The sequence below is a fragment of the Otolemur garnettii genome, unplaced genomic scaffold (assembly GCF_000181295.1).
Source record: "Otolemur garnettii isolate 467f Iridium unplaced genomic scaffold, OtoGar3 scaffold00086, whole genome shotgun sequence".
Lineage (NCBI taxonomy): Eukaryota > Metazoa > Chordata > Mammalia > Primates > Galagidae > Otolemur > Otolemur garnettii.
The window spans coordinates 3800787-3823530 of NW_003852481.1; the positions used below are offsets into that span (position 1 = coordinate 3800787).

The 22744-nt window shown below is 41.0% G+C and overlaps 1 protein-coding gene across 1 annotated transcript in view; it reads left to right on the plus strand.

Annotated features, from left to right (window-relative positions):
* The first annotated feature begins 973 nt into the window (after positions 1-973).
* DLAT (dihydrolipoamide S-acetyltransferase) overlaps positions 974-22744 on the plus strand; it is a 41126-nt gene continuing 19355 nt past the window's right edge. Inside the window, exons 1-11 of the mRNA XM_003794737.2 lie at positions 974-1352; positions 1807-1908; positions 2342-2466; positions 2612-2765; positions 4947-5073; positions 8217-8404; positions 9441-9594; positions 12993-13060; positions 14103-14195; positions 14533-14640; positions 19449-19564. Coding sequence (XP_003794785.1) covers positions 1080-1352; positions 1807-1908; positions 2342-2466; positions 2612-2765; positions 4947-5073; positions 8217-8404; positions 9441-9594; positions 12993-13060; positions 14103-14195; positions 14533-14640; positions 19449-19564 — 1508 coding nt within the window. The 5' untranslated portion in view covers positions 974-1079. The remainder of the gene's footprint in view (positions 1353-1806; positions 1909-2341; positions 2467-2611; positions 2766-4946; positions 5074-8216; positions 8405-9440; positions 9595-12992; positions 13061-14102; positions 14196-14532; positions 14641-19448; positions 19565-22744) is intronic.

Genomic DNA, 22744 nt, shown 5'->3' on the forward strand with positions numbered 1-22744 from the left:
GATTGCTGTCATTGTTTAAAAGGTCATGAAATTTTTCACAAGAATCTGTTAAATTATATTTCACACCTAAAATGGCTTTCAAAGTCTCAACACTTAATTGTGATTTTTCTGATGTCCACATTTTATTTACCGTAGAAAAAAATGCAGTCAGTCGCAGCATTAGTTCCTGCTAAGGACAGCGCGTATCCCACAATTTTTAGTGCATTGTTGTATGGAACATGGTTTGTTTCAAAATGATGAAATATTTCTAACCATTTGGTCTCTGTTGTGATACACACGGTGTATTTTCATACAGGGACTACCCGCAATCCTGCTACAGTAACGCGGGCGCGTCTCTTCCTCTTGGCTGCCCTTCCACCGTTTAGAACACCGGTTCACATCTGCGGTCGGGCTACAAACCTGAAATTCAATCTTTCTAACTCAGTACAGCCTACCGCAGGGGGAGCCCCATAGTCACTTTTGGATTCGCAGAAGCAGAAGGCACATCACCTGGACCCTTCGATGCCCCCTGCTCCCCCACAGACAGTTCCTAGCTACTTTCTCCATAAGTGCGCTCCAAGAACCCAGCCCTTAGCTGCTGGCCAGCCCCCCCACCCGCAGCCCCCCAACCCGCTGCCCGTAGCCGGCCAGTCCCCCGCTCGCTCCGCCCAGTTCCTCCACGCTTGGCCACGCCCCTCGGGCCACTCGCCGCTGGGCCGCTATTAGCTCGTATCTCAGCGCCTTTTTAGACCCCTCCCTTTTCGCTCGTGCCCTTCACAACCCTCCGGGCCCGTTTTTACCCTTTGGGATGCCTCTCCCAGGACCTCCCGCACCCGCCACCATCTTCCACCCTTTTCCGCCTCTTATTTCTCCCCAGCTCGCGCGGGCGTTGGCTTCGCTGGGCCGTCCCGGCCCCCGCGGGCCCCGGCCGCCACTTTCCGCGCGGTTCTGGTCTGGGGAGGGTGTAAAGTGAAGCCTCGGGGCCCGTTTTACGACAACGTGCGGCTGCGCGGCGTGGCTGACGGCAACGCTGCGCTACTCCGGGAGAGGTCACTCCGGAGACGGCGTTGGTTTGGGGGTGGTGAGGGTTTGGTGGCAGTATGTGGCGCGTCTGTGCTCGAGGGGCCCAGAATGTAACCCCGAAGACAGGACTTGGGGCTCGGTGGACGGCCTTGCGGGAGGGACCTGGAGCTCCACGCGTGACCTCACGGTCTGTCCCGGCTCCAGTTCGTTGCAATAGCAACGGGTATGGTGGGGTCCGGGCACTGTGTGGCTGGAGCCCCAGCTATGGGGTCACGCCGCGGAACCACTTACTGCTGCAGCTTTTGGGATCGCCCAGTCGCCGCTGTTATAGTCTCCCCCCGCATCAGAAGGTGAGCCCGCAACCAGAGTCCTTTTCAGGACCCCGTTGTCCTTCAGGGCAGACTTAGCCGCAGGGATCTTACTTCAGAGGCCTCAGTGACCCTCCAAACCCTCCTAGTGTCTGTCATCGCCCATTGTCCAATACTCAGTTTTGCTGTAGATCCTGAGCTTCCCTCTGGTGATCAATTCCATTGAAAGAAGAGCTCCAAGCCTTCTTGGAAAGGCTGTATGCAAAACATCGGAAGTTTATGCTTTGTCAGTCCCACAGAACTGTGGAGGAGGAAGCCTGTCACTGGAAATTAGGAACTTTTAGTGGACAGGATTCTCCTTGTATCCCCAGTGCCCAGTGTGTAATGGGACTCAGTAAACTCTTTGCACGAAATTGAGTTGAATGAAATCTTAAGCCAGACTGAGAGCTAGGCAGCCCTTTTTAAAATGTGGTGTTTTCTCTTTTTACTCCTCCAGGTTCCGTTGCCTTCTTTGTCCCCCACAATGCAGGCAGGCACCATAGCCCGTTGGGAAAAAAAAGAGGGGGAAAAAATCAATGAGGGTGATCTAATTGCAGAGGTAAGTAGTTTAAATATATGGAGATGAATTCCGAGGGACTATCTTTGCTAAACTGACTGACCCTTAGTTTTCTGGATTGGGGTAGTTAACCACTTTGCTTAAGAAATTTGATATGTGGGTGATGCCTGTGGCTCAAAGGAGTAGGGCACCGGCCCCTCATACCAGGGGTGGTAGGTTCAAACCTGGTCCTGGCCAAAAACTGCAAAAAAAAAAAAAAAAAAAGAAATTTGAGATGTTTTTCACAACTTGATATTAAAGAAAATTGATTAGGTAAGTTGTCAGTAGCTGGTGAAACTGAAATTTAAAAATAGTTCCTTCATTAAGGTCTGTGATAGAGACTTCCTGTGATTGCTAAACTGTATAATTCTAGATACAAGCTAATAAACTACATATTGGCAGTTCAAACCCAAGCTGCTGTGTTTTGTCTTAATAGGTTGAAACTGATAAGGCCACAGTTGGATTTGAGAGCCTGGAGGAGTGTTATATGGCAAAGATACTTGTTGCTGAAGGTACCAGAGATGTTCCGGTTGGAGCAATCATCTGTATCACAGTTGCAAAGTGAGTAGTACCCTTGTAATTAATTTGTGGTGTATTTTGACCTAGAGTTGAGAATGAGCAGTTAAAGACTTTTGAAGACTGCTTCTGTGGAAGCTGAATCTTCTTTATAACCCCCTTACGTGTGTGCATTCTTTCTCTTTCTTAGACCTGAGGATATTGAGGCCTTTAAAAATTATACGTTGGATTCCTCAGCAGTGCCTGCCCCACAAGCGGTCCCAGCACCAACCCCTGCTGCTGCTTCTGCTCCCCCTACACCTTCTGCTCAGGCTCCTGGTAGCTCATATCCCACTCATATGCAGGTGAGGCTCTGCCTCTTGAGTGTTTGCACTAGATGATTTATTACTCATTCATTTTTTTCATGGATAGCTATTACATTCTGCAAGCTGGCCTTAAATGTCATTAGTTCTCGTCACTGGGAGTATATAGAGATTTTAAAAATGAAAATTGTCAACTTTTAATACTAGTTGTTATTTCCAGCTACGTGAATTTGAATAGTTTCTTAAACCTTTGTCAGCCTCAGTGTACTATACAGGATAATGCTTGTCACTTCTTATTTAAAAACATTATGTTATAGATTTTGAGGATGATTTTTAGGTATATGTACTGTCTGTGCAAATAGAGTTTATAGTTGCTCCTAAGTACTGCTTGTTGAATGAAAGTCCCTAATTGATATTTTTCTTTGACATGTGATCTCTTTTCTAAAAGTGAATGAAGTAATCCAGTAATATTAATAAATGAGCAAACTGGCTCGGCACCTGTAGCTCAAGTGGCTAGGGTGTCAGCCACATATACCAGAGCTGGCAGGTTTGAATTCAGCCCAGGCCTGCCAAACAACAATGACAACTACAACCAAAAAATAGCTGGGTGTTGTGGCGGGCACCTGTAGTCCCAGCTACTTGGGAGGCTGAGGCAAGAGAATTGCTTAAGCCCAAAGAGTTTGAGGTTGCTGTAAGGTGTGATGCTATGGCACTCTACCCAGGGCTACAGCTTGAGACTTTGTCTCAAAAATTAAAAAAAAAAATGAGTAAACTGACAATAAAGATTAAATGTAGGCTCGGTGCTTGTGGCTCAAGTGGCTAAGGCACCAGCCACATACACCTTAGGTGGTGGGTTCAAATCCAGCCCAGGCCCGCCAAAACAACAATGACGGCTGCAACCAAAAATTAGCCAGGCGTTGTGGCGGGCGCCTATCATCCCAGCTACCTGGGAGTCTGAGGCAGGAGACTCGCTTGAGCCCAGGAGTTGGAGGTTACTGTGAGCTGTGATGCCACAGCACTCTACCCAGGGGGATAGCTTGAGGCTCTGTCTCAAAAAAAAAAAAAAGATTAAATGTAGAATAGGCACATATAATAGCATTTGAACAATCCCAAAAGCAATGAATGTAATCACTGTTGATTCTACTAAGTCAGTTTCTAAGAAATTCCATCATTTTATTAGGTATTAAGAATTACCTTGTGTATATTCATGTTTTAGATATTGAATGTGGATAAAAAACCAGCTGTCCTTTTTTTATTTTTTAATTAAAGATTAAAGATACAAAGAATTAGGTTACAATGATTGCAATTGTTAGATAAGTCCTTCTTGTACCAGCTGTCCTTTTCCTAAAGAATTCAGACTAGAACTTTTCCTAGTTTACTTTATTTGTAGACATTTTTATATAGGAATCATTTTCTACTTTGGAAATAATCTTCTACTCTGTAGATTGTTAGTAACAGTCACTTGTGATGAAGTTTTACCTGGGTGTTTAGGCACACATTTATTTTGTCCTGTTCAGCAAATCTGTTTCATTACATAAAATGGGGTCTTGCTCTTGCTCAGGTTGGTCTCAAACTCCTGAGCTCAAGGGATTCTCCCACCTCGGCCTCTGAGAGTGCTGGGATTTCAGGCATATGAGCCACCTTGCCTGGCCCAAGACAAGGTCTTGCTTGGTTGCCTCGGCTAGTATGCAGTGGCCCCATCATAACTCACTACGGTCTCAAACTCCTGGGTTTAAGTGATCCTCCTGCCTCAGCCTTCCAAATAGTTACGACTACAGGCATGTGCCTGTAGGTAATTTTTAAAATTTTTTTTGTAGAGATAAGAGCTTCATTAAGTTACTCAGGCTGATCTTGAACTGCTAGGCTTAAGCAGTCTTCCAACCTCAACCTCCCAAAGTAACTAGGATTACAGGTGTGAGCCACTGTGCCTAGCCAGTGTTTAGGTATTTACTGAGGAATTAATTTTGACTTAGAGAAATCTTTCCCACCCATCCATTGCTTTTAACTTGGATGGTCAGAGTATGGTTGATACTATAAAACTTGAGATTTGAAGGAAGGATGATTTAACTCTGTGAGAAGCTATTGAGCTGTTAAACTTGTGCCGTGATGGGTATTTGGATTGTTACAGTAACTGTCATTCTGTGAAACTGTTTAAGCCGGCCTGAGTGTTACTGTGTTCAAGCCTTGTGAGTGTTAATCAACTACATGTGTTTGTTTCAATAGGTACTTCTTCCTGCCCTCTCCCCCACCATGACCATGGGCACAGTTCAGAGATGGGAAAAAAAAGTGGGTGAGAAGCTAAGTGAAGGAGACTTATTGGCAGAGATAGAGACTGACAAAGCCACTATAGGTGAGATTTCTTCAGCTCTTAATGGTTGAGGCACTGAGTTTTCCAATGAGGAAGAGGATTGCCATTCTTTCCTGTAAAGAGTGAGTGATAATATGAAAACTTTATAATTCTTAGGATTAATTTCCTGGAACAGAATATTTTCTAACAAAAACATGCATAGTCAAATTTTCCATTCTATGCTGCACTCATTAAATCAAGATATGTCCTCTCTGAGATTTTTCTAAGCCAGAGTTTGCTTTGTCAGCTTATTACATTACTGAGAAGTTATATCAGAAGTGCCACTGTCTAACCTGGGCAGAGGAAGGAAAGAAAAAGTAGGATAAATCATCTCCAAGACAGGAAAGTAGCAAAGAATTTAAGGTGACTTTGAGGGAAAACTGAAACGAGGATTTAGATTGTTTTCACAGTTTGAGAATGACTGATAGATGTTTACAGTGGGTGTGCCAAAAAAAGTATATGCATTTTAATGAGATCTTGTTGGAAGTAAAGGCAATCATTTCCCCAAAGTGTATGAATTGTAGATAAAATGGATATGTATGGTGTATCTAGGTACACTTGATCAGCAATAGTATCTTCAATTCAACTTCAAAAAGTAATACATAAATAACATCTCTTAAAATGTGTATTTCTTAGCAGTCTGTGTGTTTGTGTGTGTGTGTATTCCAATACCATATCATATTATATTTCCACATAACCTCTTTATAATTCATTTTTATGCTTGAAAATATATAAACAATCATATATATTTGCGATATTTATAGATATTTATAACTATTATGAATTTCTTCCCTCTGCTTCATAATCACCATGAAAAGGATGGCTGTCTGTTTCCCAGAGATGTAGTGAGTGATTCTGGGAATCCTTTGCATTGGAGGTTTTCAGATTGTGCTCTTCAAACCTCGTCATTCCTTGACGGCACATTGGGGGCAAAGGGGAAATCGAAGAGCCGGCCCCTGCAGGGCTCTGTCCCTCTTACCCCCTGCCACCAGAGCAGTTTCTCTTTATCTTTTTGCAAGTTGTGCTTCCTCATAAGATTTTACTACAAGGAAGGATTCTGTTTCTTAAAAAGAAAAAAACAGAAACTTTGGAAATAATAGGTCTGTTTCTGTGTTTTACATTGAGTACTAATGTCACTATAGATGTTGATATTCTAGAGGCTAGTTAGGAGAGATAGTAACATTACCTTGGTTAAACTCTTTAAAATCTATTGTGGCCCAGGAGCCTTTTCCTTTTAAATACATATTTTATTGGGTATTAGTTGAGAAATGGAAGGATTCATCAAAGATGTTTTTATCAAAGAAAGGCACAATATCACAGAAAGCCAATGTCTAGTGAACAAAACTTGTCTATTCCAGTGGCCTTTTCTTTTTTCTTTTTTGAGACGGAGCCTCAAGTTACTGCCCTGGGTAGAGTGCTGTGGTGTCACAGTGGCTCACAGCAACCTCAAACTCCTGGGCTTAAGCGATTCTCTTGCCTCAGCCTCCCCAGTAGCTGGGACTACAGGCCCCCGCCACAATGCCTGGCTATGTTTTTGGTTCTAGTTGTTGTTGTGTGGTTGACCTGGGCTGGATTCCAACCCACTAGCTCTGGTGCATGTGGCTGGTACTTCAGCCGCTTGAGCTACAGGCACCACCTGCAATGGCCTTTTCTTTGTTTTAGTTTTACTTTTGCAACCTGAATGAGTTCCTTGCAAGAAAAGCAGTAGCTGAATAAAATGAAAGTCGTCAATACCATAGAAAACCCAGTAATGCTGTATTTCTTTACATTGAAATATTTGATATGGTATCAAGTATAACCTCTTTGAAAATCCCCAAAGATGCTTTTAGGGCTGAAATCTGATATCACTATCTGGCTTGGGAGCTCCCATAATTTGACATCCATGTGGTTCTCATCTTTAGAAGTACAGCTGACACCATCTTGGCATCTATGAGTCTGCACAGGAGCTGCCCATGGAGCTATTTTTAATAACAATTTTCATAATTAACTGCAGTGATCTTTCATAGTTTTATTTAACAGATATTTAGTATTTACCAAGTACTGTTTCTGCATATTTAAAAAATGTCGGCTTGGCACCTGTAGCACAGCAGCTAGGGCACTAGCCATATACAGCTGAATTGAGCCCAGCCCTGCTAAGCAACAATGACAACTACAACCAGAAAATAGCTGGGTGTTGTGGTGGGCACCTGTAGTCCCAGCTACTTGGGAGGCTGAGGTAGGAGAATTGCTTAAGCCCAAGAGTTGGAGGTTGCTGTGAGCTATGACGCTATGGCACTCTACCAATGGTGACAAAGTGAGACTCTGTCTCAAAAAAAAAAAAAAAAATATATATATATATATACACACACACACATATATATATATATATATATTTGAAAAAAGTCTGTTTAAATTTGTAACTGTCTTATGAAGTTGGTACTATAATTTCTGTTTCATAGGTCAGGAAACTGAGCCAGAAAAGTTAAATAACTTGCAAAAAAAGCTTGAACAAGGAAAAGTCTTTTATTGGCTCTGTGCCTGTAGCATAGTGGTATAGCGCTGACCATATACACTGGGGCTGCTGGGTCAAACCTGGCCCAAGCCTGCTAAAACAGCAATGACAACTAACAACAAAAAAATAGCCAGGCATTGTGGTGGGTGCCTGTAGTCCCAGCTACTTGGGAGACTGAGGCAAGAGAATCACTTAAGCCCAAGAGTTTAAGGTTGCTGTGAGCTCTGACGCTATGGTACTCTACTGAGGGTGACATGGTGAGACTCTGTGTCTCAAAAAAAAAGAAAAAAGAAAAAGCCTTTTATTTTATTTATTTATTTATTTATTGAGACAGAGCTTCAAGCTATCCCCCTGGGTAGAATGCTGTGGCATCACAGCTCACAGCAACCTCCAACTCCTGGGCTCAAGCGAGTCTCCTGCCTCAGCCTCCCAAGTAGCTGGGACCACAACGCCCGGCTATTTTTTGGTTGCAGCCGTCTTTGTTGTTTGGTGGGTCCAGGCTGGATTTGAACCCGCTACCTTAGGTGTATGTGGCCGGCGCCTTAGCCACTTGAGCCACAGGCGCCGAGCCAAAGCCTTTTATTTAAACTGTGCTGTGGCTTTGAGGGATAGTGAAGTCTTTTAAGTCCCATAATATTTTTTCTTTCCTTTTAAGGTTTTGAAGTACAGGAAGAAGGTTATCTTGCAAAAATCTTGGTTCCTGAAGGCACAAGAGATGTCCCTCTAGGAACTCCACTTTGTATCATTGTAGAAAAAGAGGCAGATATAGCAGCATTCGCTGACTATAGGCCAACGGAAGTAACAGATTTAAAACCACAAGTACCACCACCAACCCCACCCCCAGTAAGTATTCTTCTGGAACTGAGGAAACACTTATCTTGTTCATCTCTAAATTAAGGAGTTTTGATTAGGTATCTTAAGTTCCTTCCACCCCCAAGGTTGCATGAATCACTAAGGAGACAGTCCGTTAACATTTGGGCAGACCTGTAGGATGTGTTGCACTACAGCATTTAGCTAATGATGGGCAGTTTGGTACTTGTGGCTTTCCCCCTCCACCAGCTGTCTTGAGTCCTGCTGAGAAGACAGCTGAGGTGACATATTCTCTTTCTGCTTTAGGTATAGATATCATGCTTATCAAAGGTAAAGCTTCATTCTCCATTTTTTATTGAATTTACTGTATAATCACTTTTAATCCCATTGGTATTTACATATTATAGTAGGTCAAGCATATATATATATATAAAATCGGAATCGTAACATAATTTGTTTTGCATAGAATTTAGTATATCACCATATACTTTGTACTATATACTATCTACTACTATACACTACCTACATGAACTTGTATTAACTCTTAAGCACAGGTAACATATTAAGCTCTACAGATGCTAAAATTATGTGAGTTTAAACTAGGTACATGTTTATCAGAGAAAATTTGATATCTGACTATTGTATATTCATGGAGAACCAGCACGTAGAGTGTTGGTTTATTTCCTCAGATACTTTGCAATGTGGGACCTTACAGCATAATTTTGAATTTTGAAATTTCATTAAGTAAAAACAAAAAACATGTTGGTGATATAAGAGAATGAGAATAAACAGGTAGCAAGAGATTATAGTGAAGAAAGTCTTTAAGGACTTTAATACACTGGTCAGAAGTATTAAATTCCTGTTTTCTATGTGTTATCATGGAGTAAGACAACTTTGTTGTTTGACATGAATTATTGTTCTAGTTATTCATATTGTCGTGTTGGTTAAACGGGAAAAAAGATGAAAATATTTAATTTCTTAAGCTTTAATTTCTGAATAAAATGTTATCACAGTCTTTCAGAACTGTCTTTGAAGTGGTGGGTTAATAATTTATAATTTTTTTCGAAAGGTGGCTGCTGTTCCTCCAACTCCCCAACCTTTAGCCCCTGCTCCTTCAGCCCCCTGCCCAGCTACTCCTGCTGGACCAAAGGGAAGGGTATTTGTTAGCCCTCTTGCAAAGAAGTTGGCAGCAGAGAAAGGAATTGACCTTACACAAGTGAAAGGTAAATTTATTTCTTGGATGGGGTTATAAAGTTAAAATCTAAGTGAATATCCTCCTTAAGACCAGCTAGTGCAACTATATATAGTTACCTTAACTGGTATAGTCCGGGAAAGGGTTAGTAATTTTATCTGAAGGGAGGGCAATATCTCCCTTGTTGCCAAAAGGGAGTAAGGAAACTTACTGTGTTTTATTTAGTCTGCCTAGGTTCTGCCAGTACAACTTAGATACCTTTTTTCATTTTCCATTGTTCAACAGGAAACACTTAATTTTTGGTGAAAGTATATATGCTTATTCATCAAAGTTGGGTTATAGGACTTGATTGCATAATAAGAAATCTCTCTTAGTGCTAGGTGGACTGAATGTAGTAATATGCAAAGCAAAATGAAACATGAAGTTGGGGTGATATGAAAGTTCGTACCCTTTTAATTGTTTGTTTTTCTGCTGACCCCATATCCTGAAGCTGTCTAGGCAACCCACCTTGATGTACCTCATTAGTATAAATTCAGGGCTGGCCAGGTACAGTGGCTCATGCTTGTAATCCCAGTGATCTGGGAGGCCAAGGTGGGAGGATTGCTTGAGCTCAGGAGTTTGAGACCAGTCTGGGCAACATAGTGAGACCCCATGTGTTAAAAAAAAAAATACCTAGGCATGCCTGCAGTCCTAGCTATTCAGGAGGCTGAGGCAGGAGAATCACTTGAGCCCATGAGTTCAAGGTTACAGTGAAGTATGATGGCACTACTCTGGTCTAGGCAACTCACTCTCAAGAGTGAGACCCTGTCTCTTAAAAAAAATAATAATTAGAAAAAAATTTTGCTGTGGTAGAAAGGAGTTTGTTGTGAATAACAAAGTATATTCTTGCTGGGGGTGGTCACACTGTAATTCTAGCTCACACTGTAATTCTAGCACTCTGGTAGATCGAGGGAGGAGCATCTCTTGCACTCAGGAGTTTGAAACCAGCCTGAGCAAGAGTGAGACCTCATCTCTACTAAAAATAGAAAAATTAGCCAGGCATGGTGGTATGCACCTGTAGTTCCAGCTACTCAGAAGCCTGAGGCAGGAGGATTGTTTGATCTTAGGAGTTTGAGGTTGCTGTGAGCTAGACTGAGACTGTGGCACTCTAGCCCAGACAACAGGGTAAGACTGTTTGAAAACAATAATAACGAAAAAGGTTATCACTGAGGAAATTCTAAGGGTTTCAGGAGCTCCATGTCAAGAACATGCAACAAAGACCAAATGTATTTTATATTATACTGTAGTGATGATAGTCAGAGACGGTTGCTTGAATTCATGTTTTCAGAAATCTGTAAGCTGTAGTGATTGTAAGATCTAGGATTTGACCTTAGAAGCTCTTGTAGGTGGGAGAGAAATATTGTAGCTGAGCAGGTGAAAGAACTTAGAAGTCTAGTTATGTAGACAGTGAGTTGGATGCAAATTAATCTGAATAAATAGAAACAGTAATGGGTTGGTAGATGAGACACAGTGAAGAGGAATAGGTTATATTGCTTTATGATGCTCTGTTGTGGCCTCCTAGGGAGCTAGGCAAAGGGTTTAAAAGGTTTCAAGTAATTCCTAAAAGGAAATCCTTGTGGGTGGCTGAAGCTGAGAGTAAGACAGGTGGTGCTGCAGGTTTCCTCCTTTGGAGGGGCTGCTGTGTGTAGATCAACCTTAGTTGTAAGGGGAGGTTGTGGTTTCTGTCTTTTTATAAAGGAGGGTAATCTTAATAGTACTGCCACCTCTGTTCTAGAGCTCCTGGGGAGGATAGATACAATCCTAGCGAACTTGGTTTAAATAATGGAAGAAGGTACATAGAGTGCTTTTTGAAGTCTGCCTTGAGGAAAGATGAATCTGTTTGACCAAATTTTTTTCTAGAAGTGGGCCAGTGTAAAAGGCTTTTTTTTTTTTTTTTTTTTTTGACGCAGAGTCTTACTCTGTTGCCCTTGGTAGAGTGCTGTGGTATCACAGCTCACAGCAAACTCAAACTCTTGGGCTAAAGAGATTGTCTTGCCTCAGCTCCCAAGTAGCTGAGACTATAGGCATCTATACAACGCCCGGCTATTTTCTGGTTGTAGTTGTCATTGTTGCTTGGCAGGCCTGGGCTGGGTTTAAACCCACCAGCTCTGGTGTATGTGGCTGGTGCTCTAGCTGCTGAGCTATAGGTTGTGACCACAACACCCAGCTACTTTTAGAGATGAGGTCTCACTGTTGCTCAGGGTGGTCTTGAACCTGTGAGTTCAGGCAGTCCACCCAGCTCGGTCTCCTAGAGTGCGTATTACAGGTGTGAGCAACTGTGCCTGGCTTTATAAAAGATATTCTAATAACTAAATTCTGAATCTCTTTAGAACTAAAGGTCAGGGTTATCTGTTTGGGTCTAACATTAAGCTCAAGACTTGTAGATGAAAGGAAGGAGGATAGAAAAAAAAAAAAAGAAAGGAAGGAGGAAATTGAGTAAAAGGGAATTTAAACCCATTTCCAGAACTTTGAAGATCTTAGGTGTGGCATTGCAACTGTTCCTTCATCTCTAACACAGGCCAGTATAGAGCCTGTGAGAAAACTGTGAATGATTTTAAAGATGAGATAATTGCAATTAAGTCATTCATTGGAACTAGTTGACCAACACCCATGTAGTAAAACTATGTTTGTTAGTAAAACTCAAGGGAAAGCAGTCAGGTGGGAGGGGGCATAAGAGGAGGGGTGAATTCCCACCTAATGGGTACAGTGCACACTGACGGGCACACTTATAACTTTTACTTAAATTGTGCAAAACAATTCATGTGTGTAGCACTGTAATATTCTGAAATTTAAAAAGAAAAGTTACTCATCCTCTTTGGGGTAAAAAAATTGACTTCCTCAATTTGTCCAACGCAGTTGTCATCTAATCTGTTGACATTGTATAAAGGGAATTCTTTATGGTCAAGTGAATTCAGAACCCAAACCTAAATGAGGTCTGTTTCATGGTTCAAAAAGGGTTTTTGTTTTGTTGTTGTTGTTGTTTGTTTGTTTTTTCCTTTGAGCTAACCAGGAGACAGCAGCTAGTATCCCTTTTGGATGTATAAACTGCTCAGCATTATCTTGATTCCAGTATTTCTCAATTTAACGGTAAAGAAGATGGAAAAAAGTACAACTTAATTAGGTAAAACTCCAAAAGAGAAATAGATAAAAGAATGTTTGCTATAGTTAAAAAGAAAAGACCCATTTCTGATCATGCAAGTGTGGATTAAAATTAACAGTTGACAAACGCTGGTATTCTCGGCACCTTAAGGTTCTGGGTGATTGTTGTGATCCCTTCCGAGTGCTTCTGGTAGTGAACTTCTAGGGACTTACCCTGTGGGGTCACAGTGTTGACCTCCTCGGGAACCACTGGTTTGATGTCATGTGTATGATATTTATGTATCTTTCCAGGGACAGGACCAGATGGTAGAATTACCAAGAAGGACATTGACTCTTTTGTGCCTGCCAAAGCTGCTCCAGTATGTTCTGTTTGGTGCTTACTACTTTTTGGCAGTTTACCTGCACAGTGGTTTATCCAGCTGGTTAGACCACTTCCTAACACTATTATGAATGAAAATAGCTTAACCGGCAGTATGTTTTTCTAATTTTAGCAGTTTAACAATACAGTCATCCCTTGTTCTCTGTGGCGGATTGGTTCTAGGACTTCCCTCAGAAACCAAAATCCATGAAGTCCTTTAGATAAAATGGTGTCGTAATTGCATATAACTTATGCACATCCTCATGAATATTTTGAATCATCTCTAGATTTTTTGGAATAAGTATATAATACAGTATAAATGTTATATGGTTGTTCTGTTACACTGTTAAGAGAATCACAATAAGGAGGAAAAGTCTATTTGTTCAGTACAAATGCACCCAGTTTCCCCCCTAATATTTTCTATCTGTAGTTGATTGAAACTGTGGGTGCAGAACTCATGGATATAGAGAGCCAACTGTAAAAAGCATGTTTATAAGTTGGTTGATGAGGGTTAGTGTGACTGATTAGTCCACATAGAGATTTTTTATATATCTAACTTTTGCTTGATTATTTAAGCTGAAGTATTCAGCTAATTATAAGGAAATGATTTAGTTATTCAGATGTTTGCTTTGAAATAAAAGAGATTGTCCTTTTTTTTCTGACCATGATTTAGGATGATGTATTAGTTTGTTGTATTTGTTTCTTAATCCTTTCAATTTAAGGATGCTTTGATTGCTTTTCTCGAAGATAATTTTGCAAAAACAAAATTATTTTGACATAACTAGTCAATGAATGTACTTTGGTATAAAGAAAGGTAACACTTGAAACATAATTTCAGAATTGAAAACCTTTCAAAATTGAAAACCTTCTAAGCAGTCTACATTCAAGCTCTTTTTGCTCCCTGGGGATAGGAATAGATTTTCATCTATGAAACTTAGTTGTTTTTACTTTGCTGTTTATAAAAGAGCTATTGACAGCCTTTTCCAAATGCTAACCCGAAGGTTTAGCCCCAGTTACTAGAAGCCTTTTCTTTCCCTCTGTAGGCCCCAGCAGCTGCTGTACCTCCCCCGGGTCCAGGAGTGGCTCCAGTTCCTACAGGTGTCTTCACAGACGTCCCAATCAGCAACATTCGTCGAGTAAGAGTATTACTATAATCGGAAACCAAAGCTATTAGCTATATCGTCACTCTGGTTTTTTAATTGCAGCCATAATTTAAAACACTAATGAAGGTTTTTTTAGTTAGAAACATTAGGTGATTAGTTTAAGGAAAGTTTGGTTTGGCTGACTGAATACTTGAAATAAATGACATTGTTCTGATTAAATCTACCAGAAAGTGCTAAATTGTGATGCAGTCCTCCAGCTTTTGATTCTAATAATGCTTGAGCTAAGCATGACCAGAGAGGGAGGTGAAGAGATGTAGTCCTGAATTGGGTAGGTCTTAAAATAACTGACTTTTGATCTCTTTGTTTTCAGGTTATTGCACAGCGATTAATGCAATCAAAGCAAACCATACCTCATTATTACCTTTCTATTGATGTAAATATGGGGGAAGTTTTGTTGGTACGGAAAGAACTTAATAAGGTAAAACATCTGAAAATTCCAACTCTCTACATTAAAATATTTCTCGTGCCCCATTAAACATTTACATTTCCCATGTATTTTGTTACAGTATGCTAGTTGGTGATGGAAAGTAAATGCAGAAATGTCTATATTAGATCCCTTATTAGTTTTTCATTGGGTTATTTATATTTTTATTGTTGTACATACGTTTCTTTCTTTTTTTTTTCTTGGAGGCAAGGCTCACTCTGTTACCCAGGCTGGAGTGCAGTGGTGCCATCATAGCTCACTGCAGGCTTGAACTCCTGGACTCAAGTGATCCTCCTGCTTCAGCCTCCCACTGTGCCTGACTACTCTGTAGTATGTTTTACAATCAGAAAATGTGGCTAAGCACTGTGGCTTACACCATAATCTTAGCACTCTGGGAGGCTGAGGTGGGTGGATTGCTTGAGCTCAGGAGTTTGAGACCAGCCTGAGCAAGAATGAGACCCTGTTTCTACTAAAAAATAGAAAAAACTACTCAGGCATCATGGTGAGTGCCTATAAGTTCCAGCTACTCTGGAGGCTGAAGGAGGAGGATAGCTTGAGCCCAAGAGTTTGAGGCTGCTGTGGGTTATGATGATGCCATGGCACAGGGCAAAAGACTCAGTCTAAAAAAAACCAAAACCCCCAAAACATTAAAATCAGACAATGTGATTCTTTCTCAAGATTGTTTTGTCTGAGTCCCTAGCAATTCTAAATGAATTTTAGAATTAGCTTGTAATTTTCTGCAGTGAAACGAGTTGAGATTTTGCATTGAATGTGCAGATCAATTTGGAGAGTATTATCATCCTAGCAAATTTTAGTTTCCCACTCATGAACATGAGTGTCCCTGCATTTAGTTAGTCCTCTTCAGTTTCTTTCAACAATTTTTAGTTTAGAGTGTAAATTTTACACTTCTTCTGTTAAATTTATTCCTAGTTTATTCTTTTTGATGTTATTATAAATAGAATTGTTTTCTAAGTTTGTTTTTTTTTTTTTTTTGAGACAAAGTCTTTGACACCCTTGGTAGAGTGTCTTGGCGTTTTAGCTCACAGCAACCTCAAACTCTTTGGCGCAAGTGATCCTCTTGCCTCAGCCTCCCAAGTAACTAGGCCTACAGGCCCCCTACAACATCGAGCTAGTTTGTAGAGACAGGATCTAGCTCTTGCTCAGGTTAGTCTTGAACTCCTGACTTCAAGCTATCGTCAGCCTCAGCCCACCATTACAGGCATGAGCAACCATTCCTGGCCTGTTTTCTAAATTTTATTTTCAGATTGTTCATTGTTACTATGTAGGAACACAGTTTTGTTTTGTTTTTTTTTAGGACTAGTTGAGGCTGGTCCAAGGTAGTGAGTTATCTCAGTTGATTGTTCACAGTCAGGTACAGATCAAACTCCTTGTTTTGCTCTTTCCCCGCTTTCCAAAACTACTGGACTTGCCTAGTTATTTATTTATTTATTTATTTTGAGATCAGTCAAGTGAAGTATTGAAAAGAGAGGAAAGAGTAGAAGAGGGAATTCTATCTGTAACTGAATAATTAATTTTAGAATCAATTAAAACAAATCTTAATTATTAATTTTAAATTAAGAAAACAATTGATTTTTCTATATTGACTTTATATCCTGCATCCTTATTGAACTTATTTATTAGGTTTAATAGTTTGTATATGTTTAGGATTTTTTAATAAACAGTAAAATCAATAATTTTACTTTTTTTTTGAACTGTATGCCTTGTTTAATTGTTCTGGCCTAGCACCTTCAGTGTAGTGTTGAGTAGGAACTGGCAAGAATGGTCATCCCTGTCTTGTTCTTGATAGCAGGGGGAGTGAGTTTATGACCATTTAGTGTAACAATGGCTGTAGGTTTCTGTAGACCTATTTTATTATCAGGTTGAGGAAGTGCCCGCCTATTCCTAGTTTGTGGAGTGTTTTTATTACGAATAGTGGTATTGAATTTTGTCAAATGCTTTTTCTGTGTCTGTTGAGATGGTCAGGTGTTTTTGAACTGTATTCTATTAGGACATTATTACATTAATTGATTTTATGTGTTAAATGAATCTTGCATTCATGGGATTCCATTTGCTCCTGGTGAATAATCCTTGTTATATACTGCTCAATTTCTTTTTTTTTTTTTTTAAGAGACAGAGTCTCAGTTTATCGCCCTTGGTAGAGTGCCATGGCAACGTCACACAGCTCACAGGACAACCTCCAGCTCCTGGGCTTAGGCAGTTCTCTGTCTCAGCCTATTGAGTAGCTGGGAGTACAGGTGCCTGCCACAACGCCCGGCTATTTTTTGTTGCAGTTTGGCCGGGGCTGGGTTTGAACCTGCTACCCTCGGTATATGGGCCCGGCACCCTATTAACTGAGCCACAGGCACTGCCCTGCTTAATTTTTTTTCTTGCTAGTATTTGGTTGAAGAATATTTATGTCTGTATTCATAAGAGATATTGTGGGCTGGGCATGATAGCTCACACCTATAATTTTAGCACTCTGGGAGGCCGAGGTGGGCAGATTGCTTGAGCTCAGGAGTTTGAAACCAGCTTGAGCAAGACCAAGATCCTGTCTTTACTAAAAATAGAAATATTTTTAGTGGTTTTGTGGTAGGTGTGTATAGTCTCAGCTACTCAGAAAGCTCAGGCAAGATGATTGCTTAGGCCCAAGAGTTTGAGGTTGCTGTGAGCTATGGTGATGCTATAGCACTCAATCATAGACTGACAGAGTGAGACTCTGTCTTCAAAAAAATGTAAACAAGCTGGGCACTTGTAGCTCAATGGCATGTCAGCCACATGCTCCAGGGCTGGTGGTTCAGACTCGGCCCAGGCTTGCTAAACAAACAAACAAAAAAATAGCTAGGCATTGTAGCAGGCATCTGTAGTCCCAGTTACTAGGGAAGCTGAGGCAAGAGAATCTCTTGAGCCCAGGAGTTGGAGGTTGCCTCGTCACTCTACCAAAGGTGACATAATAAGACTCTGTCTCAAAATAGATAGATAAATAAATAAATAAATAACAATTCCAGGCCCATCCCGTAAGAAATATTGTGTCGTTTCAGTTTCTTTTCTTTTCTTTTTTTGTTTTTTTTGAGATAGTGTCTCTGTTGTACAGGCTGGAGTACAGCTCACTGCAACCTTAAGTGATCCTCCTGCCTCAGCTTCCTGAGTAGCTGGTACTACAGGCACCCAGCACTAGACCCAAATGATGCATTTTTCATAAAGACAGGTTCTTGCTGTGTTGTCCAGGCTGGTTTTGAACTCTTGGCCTCAAATGATCCTTCCAACCCAGCCTCCCAAAGTGCTGAGTTTATAGGTGTGAGCCACCACACCCAGCCTGTGTACTGTGGTATTTTTTTGTGTGTGTATAAAATGGTCTGGTTTGGGTATCAATACTGACCTTATAGAATGTGTGGGGAAGTATTTCTTGCTCTTCTGTTCTTTGACATAATTTGTGAAGAATTAATTAATTAATTAATTCGTTAAATCTTTGGTACAGTTCACCAGTTAAGCCCTTGTGTCTGAGGTTTTCTACGTAGGTAGTTATAAAATTGCCAGTTCAGCCAGCTGGGTGGCTCATGCCTATAATCTTAGAATTTTCAGAGGCCAAGATGGGTAGATTGCCTGAGCTCAGGGATTTGAGATGAACCTGAGCAAGAGTGAGACCCCTTCTCAACCAAAAACAGAAAAACTAGCCAGGCATTGTGGTGGATGCCTGTAGTTTCAGCTACTCAGGAGGCTGAGGCGAGGAGATTGCTTGAGCTCAACAGTTTGAAGTTGCTGTGAGCTATGGTGATTCTATAGCACTCTACCCATGGTGACAGAGTGAGACTCTGTCTCAAAAAATTAGAATAGAGGGCCGGCACCTGTGGCTCAAGTGGCTAAGGCACCAGCCACATACACCTAAGGTGGTAGGTTTGAATCCAGCCCGGGCCCGCCAAACAACAATGACGGCTGCAACCAAAAAATAGCCGGGCATTGTGGCGGGTGCCTGTGGTCCCAGCTACTTGGGAGGCGGAGGCAGGAGACTTGCTTGAGTCCAGGAGTTGGAGGTTGCTGTGAGCGTGATGTCATGGCACTCTACCCAGGGGGATAGCTTGAGGCTCTGTCTCAAAAAAACAAAACAAACAAACAAAAAATTAGAATAGAATAGAATAGATAATAAAATAAAATACCAGTTCAATCTTTTTACACATTATTGGTCAGTTCAGAGTTTTGTTTCTCCTGGTTCAGTTTTGATAGTTTGTATCTTTCTAAGAATTTGTCTGTTGCATCTGGGCTAAGTTGTTGGCATATGGTTGTTTATAGTATTCTCTATAATTTTTTTTCTTTCTGTAAGGTAGATAGTAATATCTCCTATTTTACTCCTGGTTTAGGAATTTGAATCTTCTTTCCTTTTCCCTGATCAGCCTAACTAAACATTTGTCACTATGGTTGTCTTTTGGTTTATGCTTCAAAGAACTAACTTTTGGTTTTGTTGAGATAAATAAAAATTATGGCATAATATATTTACTATAACAGGATACAGCTAAAGCTGCCCTTAGCAGAAAACAGCTGTAAAAACCTAAGTTAAAAATGATTAAAGAGGGCTAGGTACCATAGTTCAGTGGTTAGAGTACCAGCCCTGCACTCCAGGGGCCCCAGGTTCAAACCTCACCCGGCCTCCTTAACAGGAAAAATAAAAAAGTTGAAAAAAACCCACTATTTTTGTTTCATTTTATTCTTTCCACCTCAGGGCATTTGCATATTCTCTCACCCTTCCTTTTCTCAGTTTCACTCTTTGGCAAGAGAATTTAAGGAATTACAGTGTTTTCTTGTCTTCACAGATGTTAGAAGGGAAAAGCAAAATTTCTGTCAATGATTTCATCATAAAAGCTTCCGCTTTGGCATGTTTAAAAGTTCCTGAAGCGAATTCTTCTTGGATGGACACAGTTATAAGACAGTAAGTGTAACTGGGGAAGGTTTTGTATCCTTTGACAGTTTCCTCGTATTGGCACATGTGTAATGGTTTAGAGAGTAAGGAGACAGAGAGCACAGAGCGGGAGGGGAGATGACTTCACAGGTCAGACAGTTCAGAGACAGCACAGAGATGCTTGTGAGATGCTGCTTACTTTAATTAGTGAAGGCCGCAGATTCTTTGTGTGAGTTCAGGAAAGGGAGATTAGCATACAGTATGTATCTTTAAGCTAATAATGACACTCACAAAACAGTTAAGTAAATGACTTTTTTTCACCAGTGGTTTCTGCTGAACATTCAGGGCAAAATTGAAAACAGTATTTGTTAATACGGTGACATGTGACTGGCATAGCACTGAGTGTGTTTCACATTTTCTCATTTAATCTTCTAGACCATCTTCTGAGTTAAGTGCTTTTACTCCCAAATTTAATAAAGAGACAGGTTTGGTGAATTAAGTTCCTTGCCTGGAGTTCATAAGCTAGGCAGTGTCAGAACGATGATTAGTGCCAGGATTATGACTGCTGAGCCAAGGCCTTTTCTGCTATGTAATGCTTTTATGTTATTTTATTCTGCAAGGAAAACACTTTTCCTTTCCAATCTACTCTTAACATACTCAACAGCACCATTTCTAGGACCAGATGTGCGTGTGTGTATATAGATTGAGGGGGCATTTTTTCACACACCAACTGCACAATTAATTATGCAATAAATTCTTGTAATTTAGTTCAATTCTGATGCTGTTTACCTGGAGATAGTGTCAGATCCCAAAGGTGGAAGGCTTAGTCCCACAAGAGTGCCCTACTTCAGATGCCAACCAGAAGTCTAGGCCACTTGTACATCTTACATATTGGCTACAAACTGTGGTTCCTTTGACTTCCCCAATTAACTTGTTAGTGCAGCTCACAGAACCCAGGGAGACACTGGTTTACTATAAAGGATACTGTAAAGGATGCAGGTGAACACCAGATCAGGAGATGGATAGGGTGAGGTATGGGATGGGGTGGTATGGAGCATCCATGCCCTATCTGGTGGGTACACGACTCTCTGACAATTTATATGGTTCAGCAATTAGAAACTCATCAAATCACATTCAGGAGATTTTATAGAGTTTGATTGCCAAAATCTACAGCCTGTGTCTCCCTTCCCGTTCCCAAAAATCAGTAGGTAGGGCTGACGGTTCCAATCCTCTACTCCTGTAATCACTTTGGCTTTTCTTATAACTGAACCTATTTTGAGGTCACTTAGAGAACCCATCCTAAGTAACTTCATTAGCATAAACTCAGGAGTTATCAAAGGGGCTGGTTATGAATACCTGAGGATAACCCTGTTCATGAAATTCTCAGGAACCTAGGGGTTCTATGACAGGAAATGGGGACAAAGACCAAATATATTTTATATTATACCACACTTAGGTACTATTGTTGGAAAATTGCTTCATGGTTTAGAGCAGTGATTTTTCACTGCTGATGTGCTGCAAAAAAAATTTTTTTTGAGACAGAGTCTCACTATGTCACCCTCAGTAGAGTGCTGTGGTGTCACAGCTCACAGCAACCTTAAACTCTTTGGCTTAAGCGATTCTCTTGCCTCAGCCTCCCAAGTAGCTGGGACTACAGGTGCCCACTACAGCATAATAGCCACCTGGCTATTTTTCTTTTTTTGCAATTGTCATTGTTGTTTATCTGGCCCAGGCTGAGTTTGAACCCACCACCCTCATTGTGTGTGGCTGGTGCCATAACCTCTGTGCTATGGATGCCAAGCCAATGCTGCAAAAATGTTTAAAGATCATGAATTATTTTCAAAAGAAGTTCAAAGCACAATAAGTATATTCTTTTTTAACTTTTTTTTTTTTGATCAACATAATTGGAATGTGCTTTGGAAGTTTAACTATAGGTGATAAAAAAAGGTTGAAGAACACCCCAGTCAGATCTACTCCCAAGAGGCAATTATAAACTATTATTTCTTCTGGTATTTACCTTTAGATTACTGAATTTTTCTAATTTTTTTAAAAATTCTTTTTGTTTGGGATTGATTGATGGTACAAAAAATTAGGGTATACTAATTGCATTTGTTAGATAAAGTCCCTCTTATAATTGTGTCCCACCCCTAATAGGTGTGCCATACACCATGACCCCCCATCCCCCTCTCTCCTCCCCTCTCCCCACTTGCTCATTCCCCTACCCACCCCTTGTATTAGCTCATATACTGCCTTCATATCAGAATTGAGTACATTGGATTCTTGCTTCTTCATTCTTGTGATGCTTTACTAAGAAGAATGTGTTCCACCTTCATCCCATTAATATAAAAGATGTAAAGTCTCCATCTTTTTTAGTAGCTGAATAGTATATATACACCACAGCTTGTTAATCCTTTCCTGGGTTGGTGAGCATTTAAGGCTGTTTCCACATTTTGGCGATTGTAAATTGAGCTGCAATAAACAGTCTAGTGCAAATGTTCTTATGATAGGGTGGTGCCTGTGGCTCAAAGGAATAGGGCGCTGGCCCCATATACTGGAGGTGGCGGGTTCAAACCCAGCCCCGACCAAAAAAGAAGAGAAGCTGTTACTTCTGACAACATGGATTAACCAGAGCACATCATACTCATTTAAATATGCAAGGCAGAGAAAGATAAATGCTCTATGATCTCACTTAGATGTGAAAACTAGGACAGCTAAATTCATACAAGTAGAAAGTAGGCCAGGTGTAGTGGCTCATGCCTGTTATCCCAGCACTCTGGGAGGCCGAGGCAGGTAGACTGCCTGAACTCAGAAGTTTGAGACCAGCCTGAGCAAGAGCAAGACCCCATCTGTACTAAAAATAAAAAAACCAGCCAGGCCTTGTAGCGCACACCTATAGTCCCTGTAACTTGGGAGGCTGAGGCAAGAGGATCACTTGAGCCCAAGAGTTTGAGGTTGCTGTGAGCTATGATGCTACAGCACTCAACCTGGGGTGACAGTGAGACTCTATCTCAAAAAAAAGGAAGTAGGAAGTAGAATGATGGTTATCAGAGTGTGAGGGACAGGGAGGAAGGAAATGACAGACTGTTGGTCAGAGGGGACAGAGTTTCAGACAGATGGGAGGAATGAGTTTTGAAATCTATTGCACAGGCTCGGCACCTGTGGCTCAATCAGCTAAGGCGCCAGCCACATACACCTAAGGTGGCCGGTTTC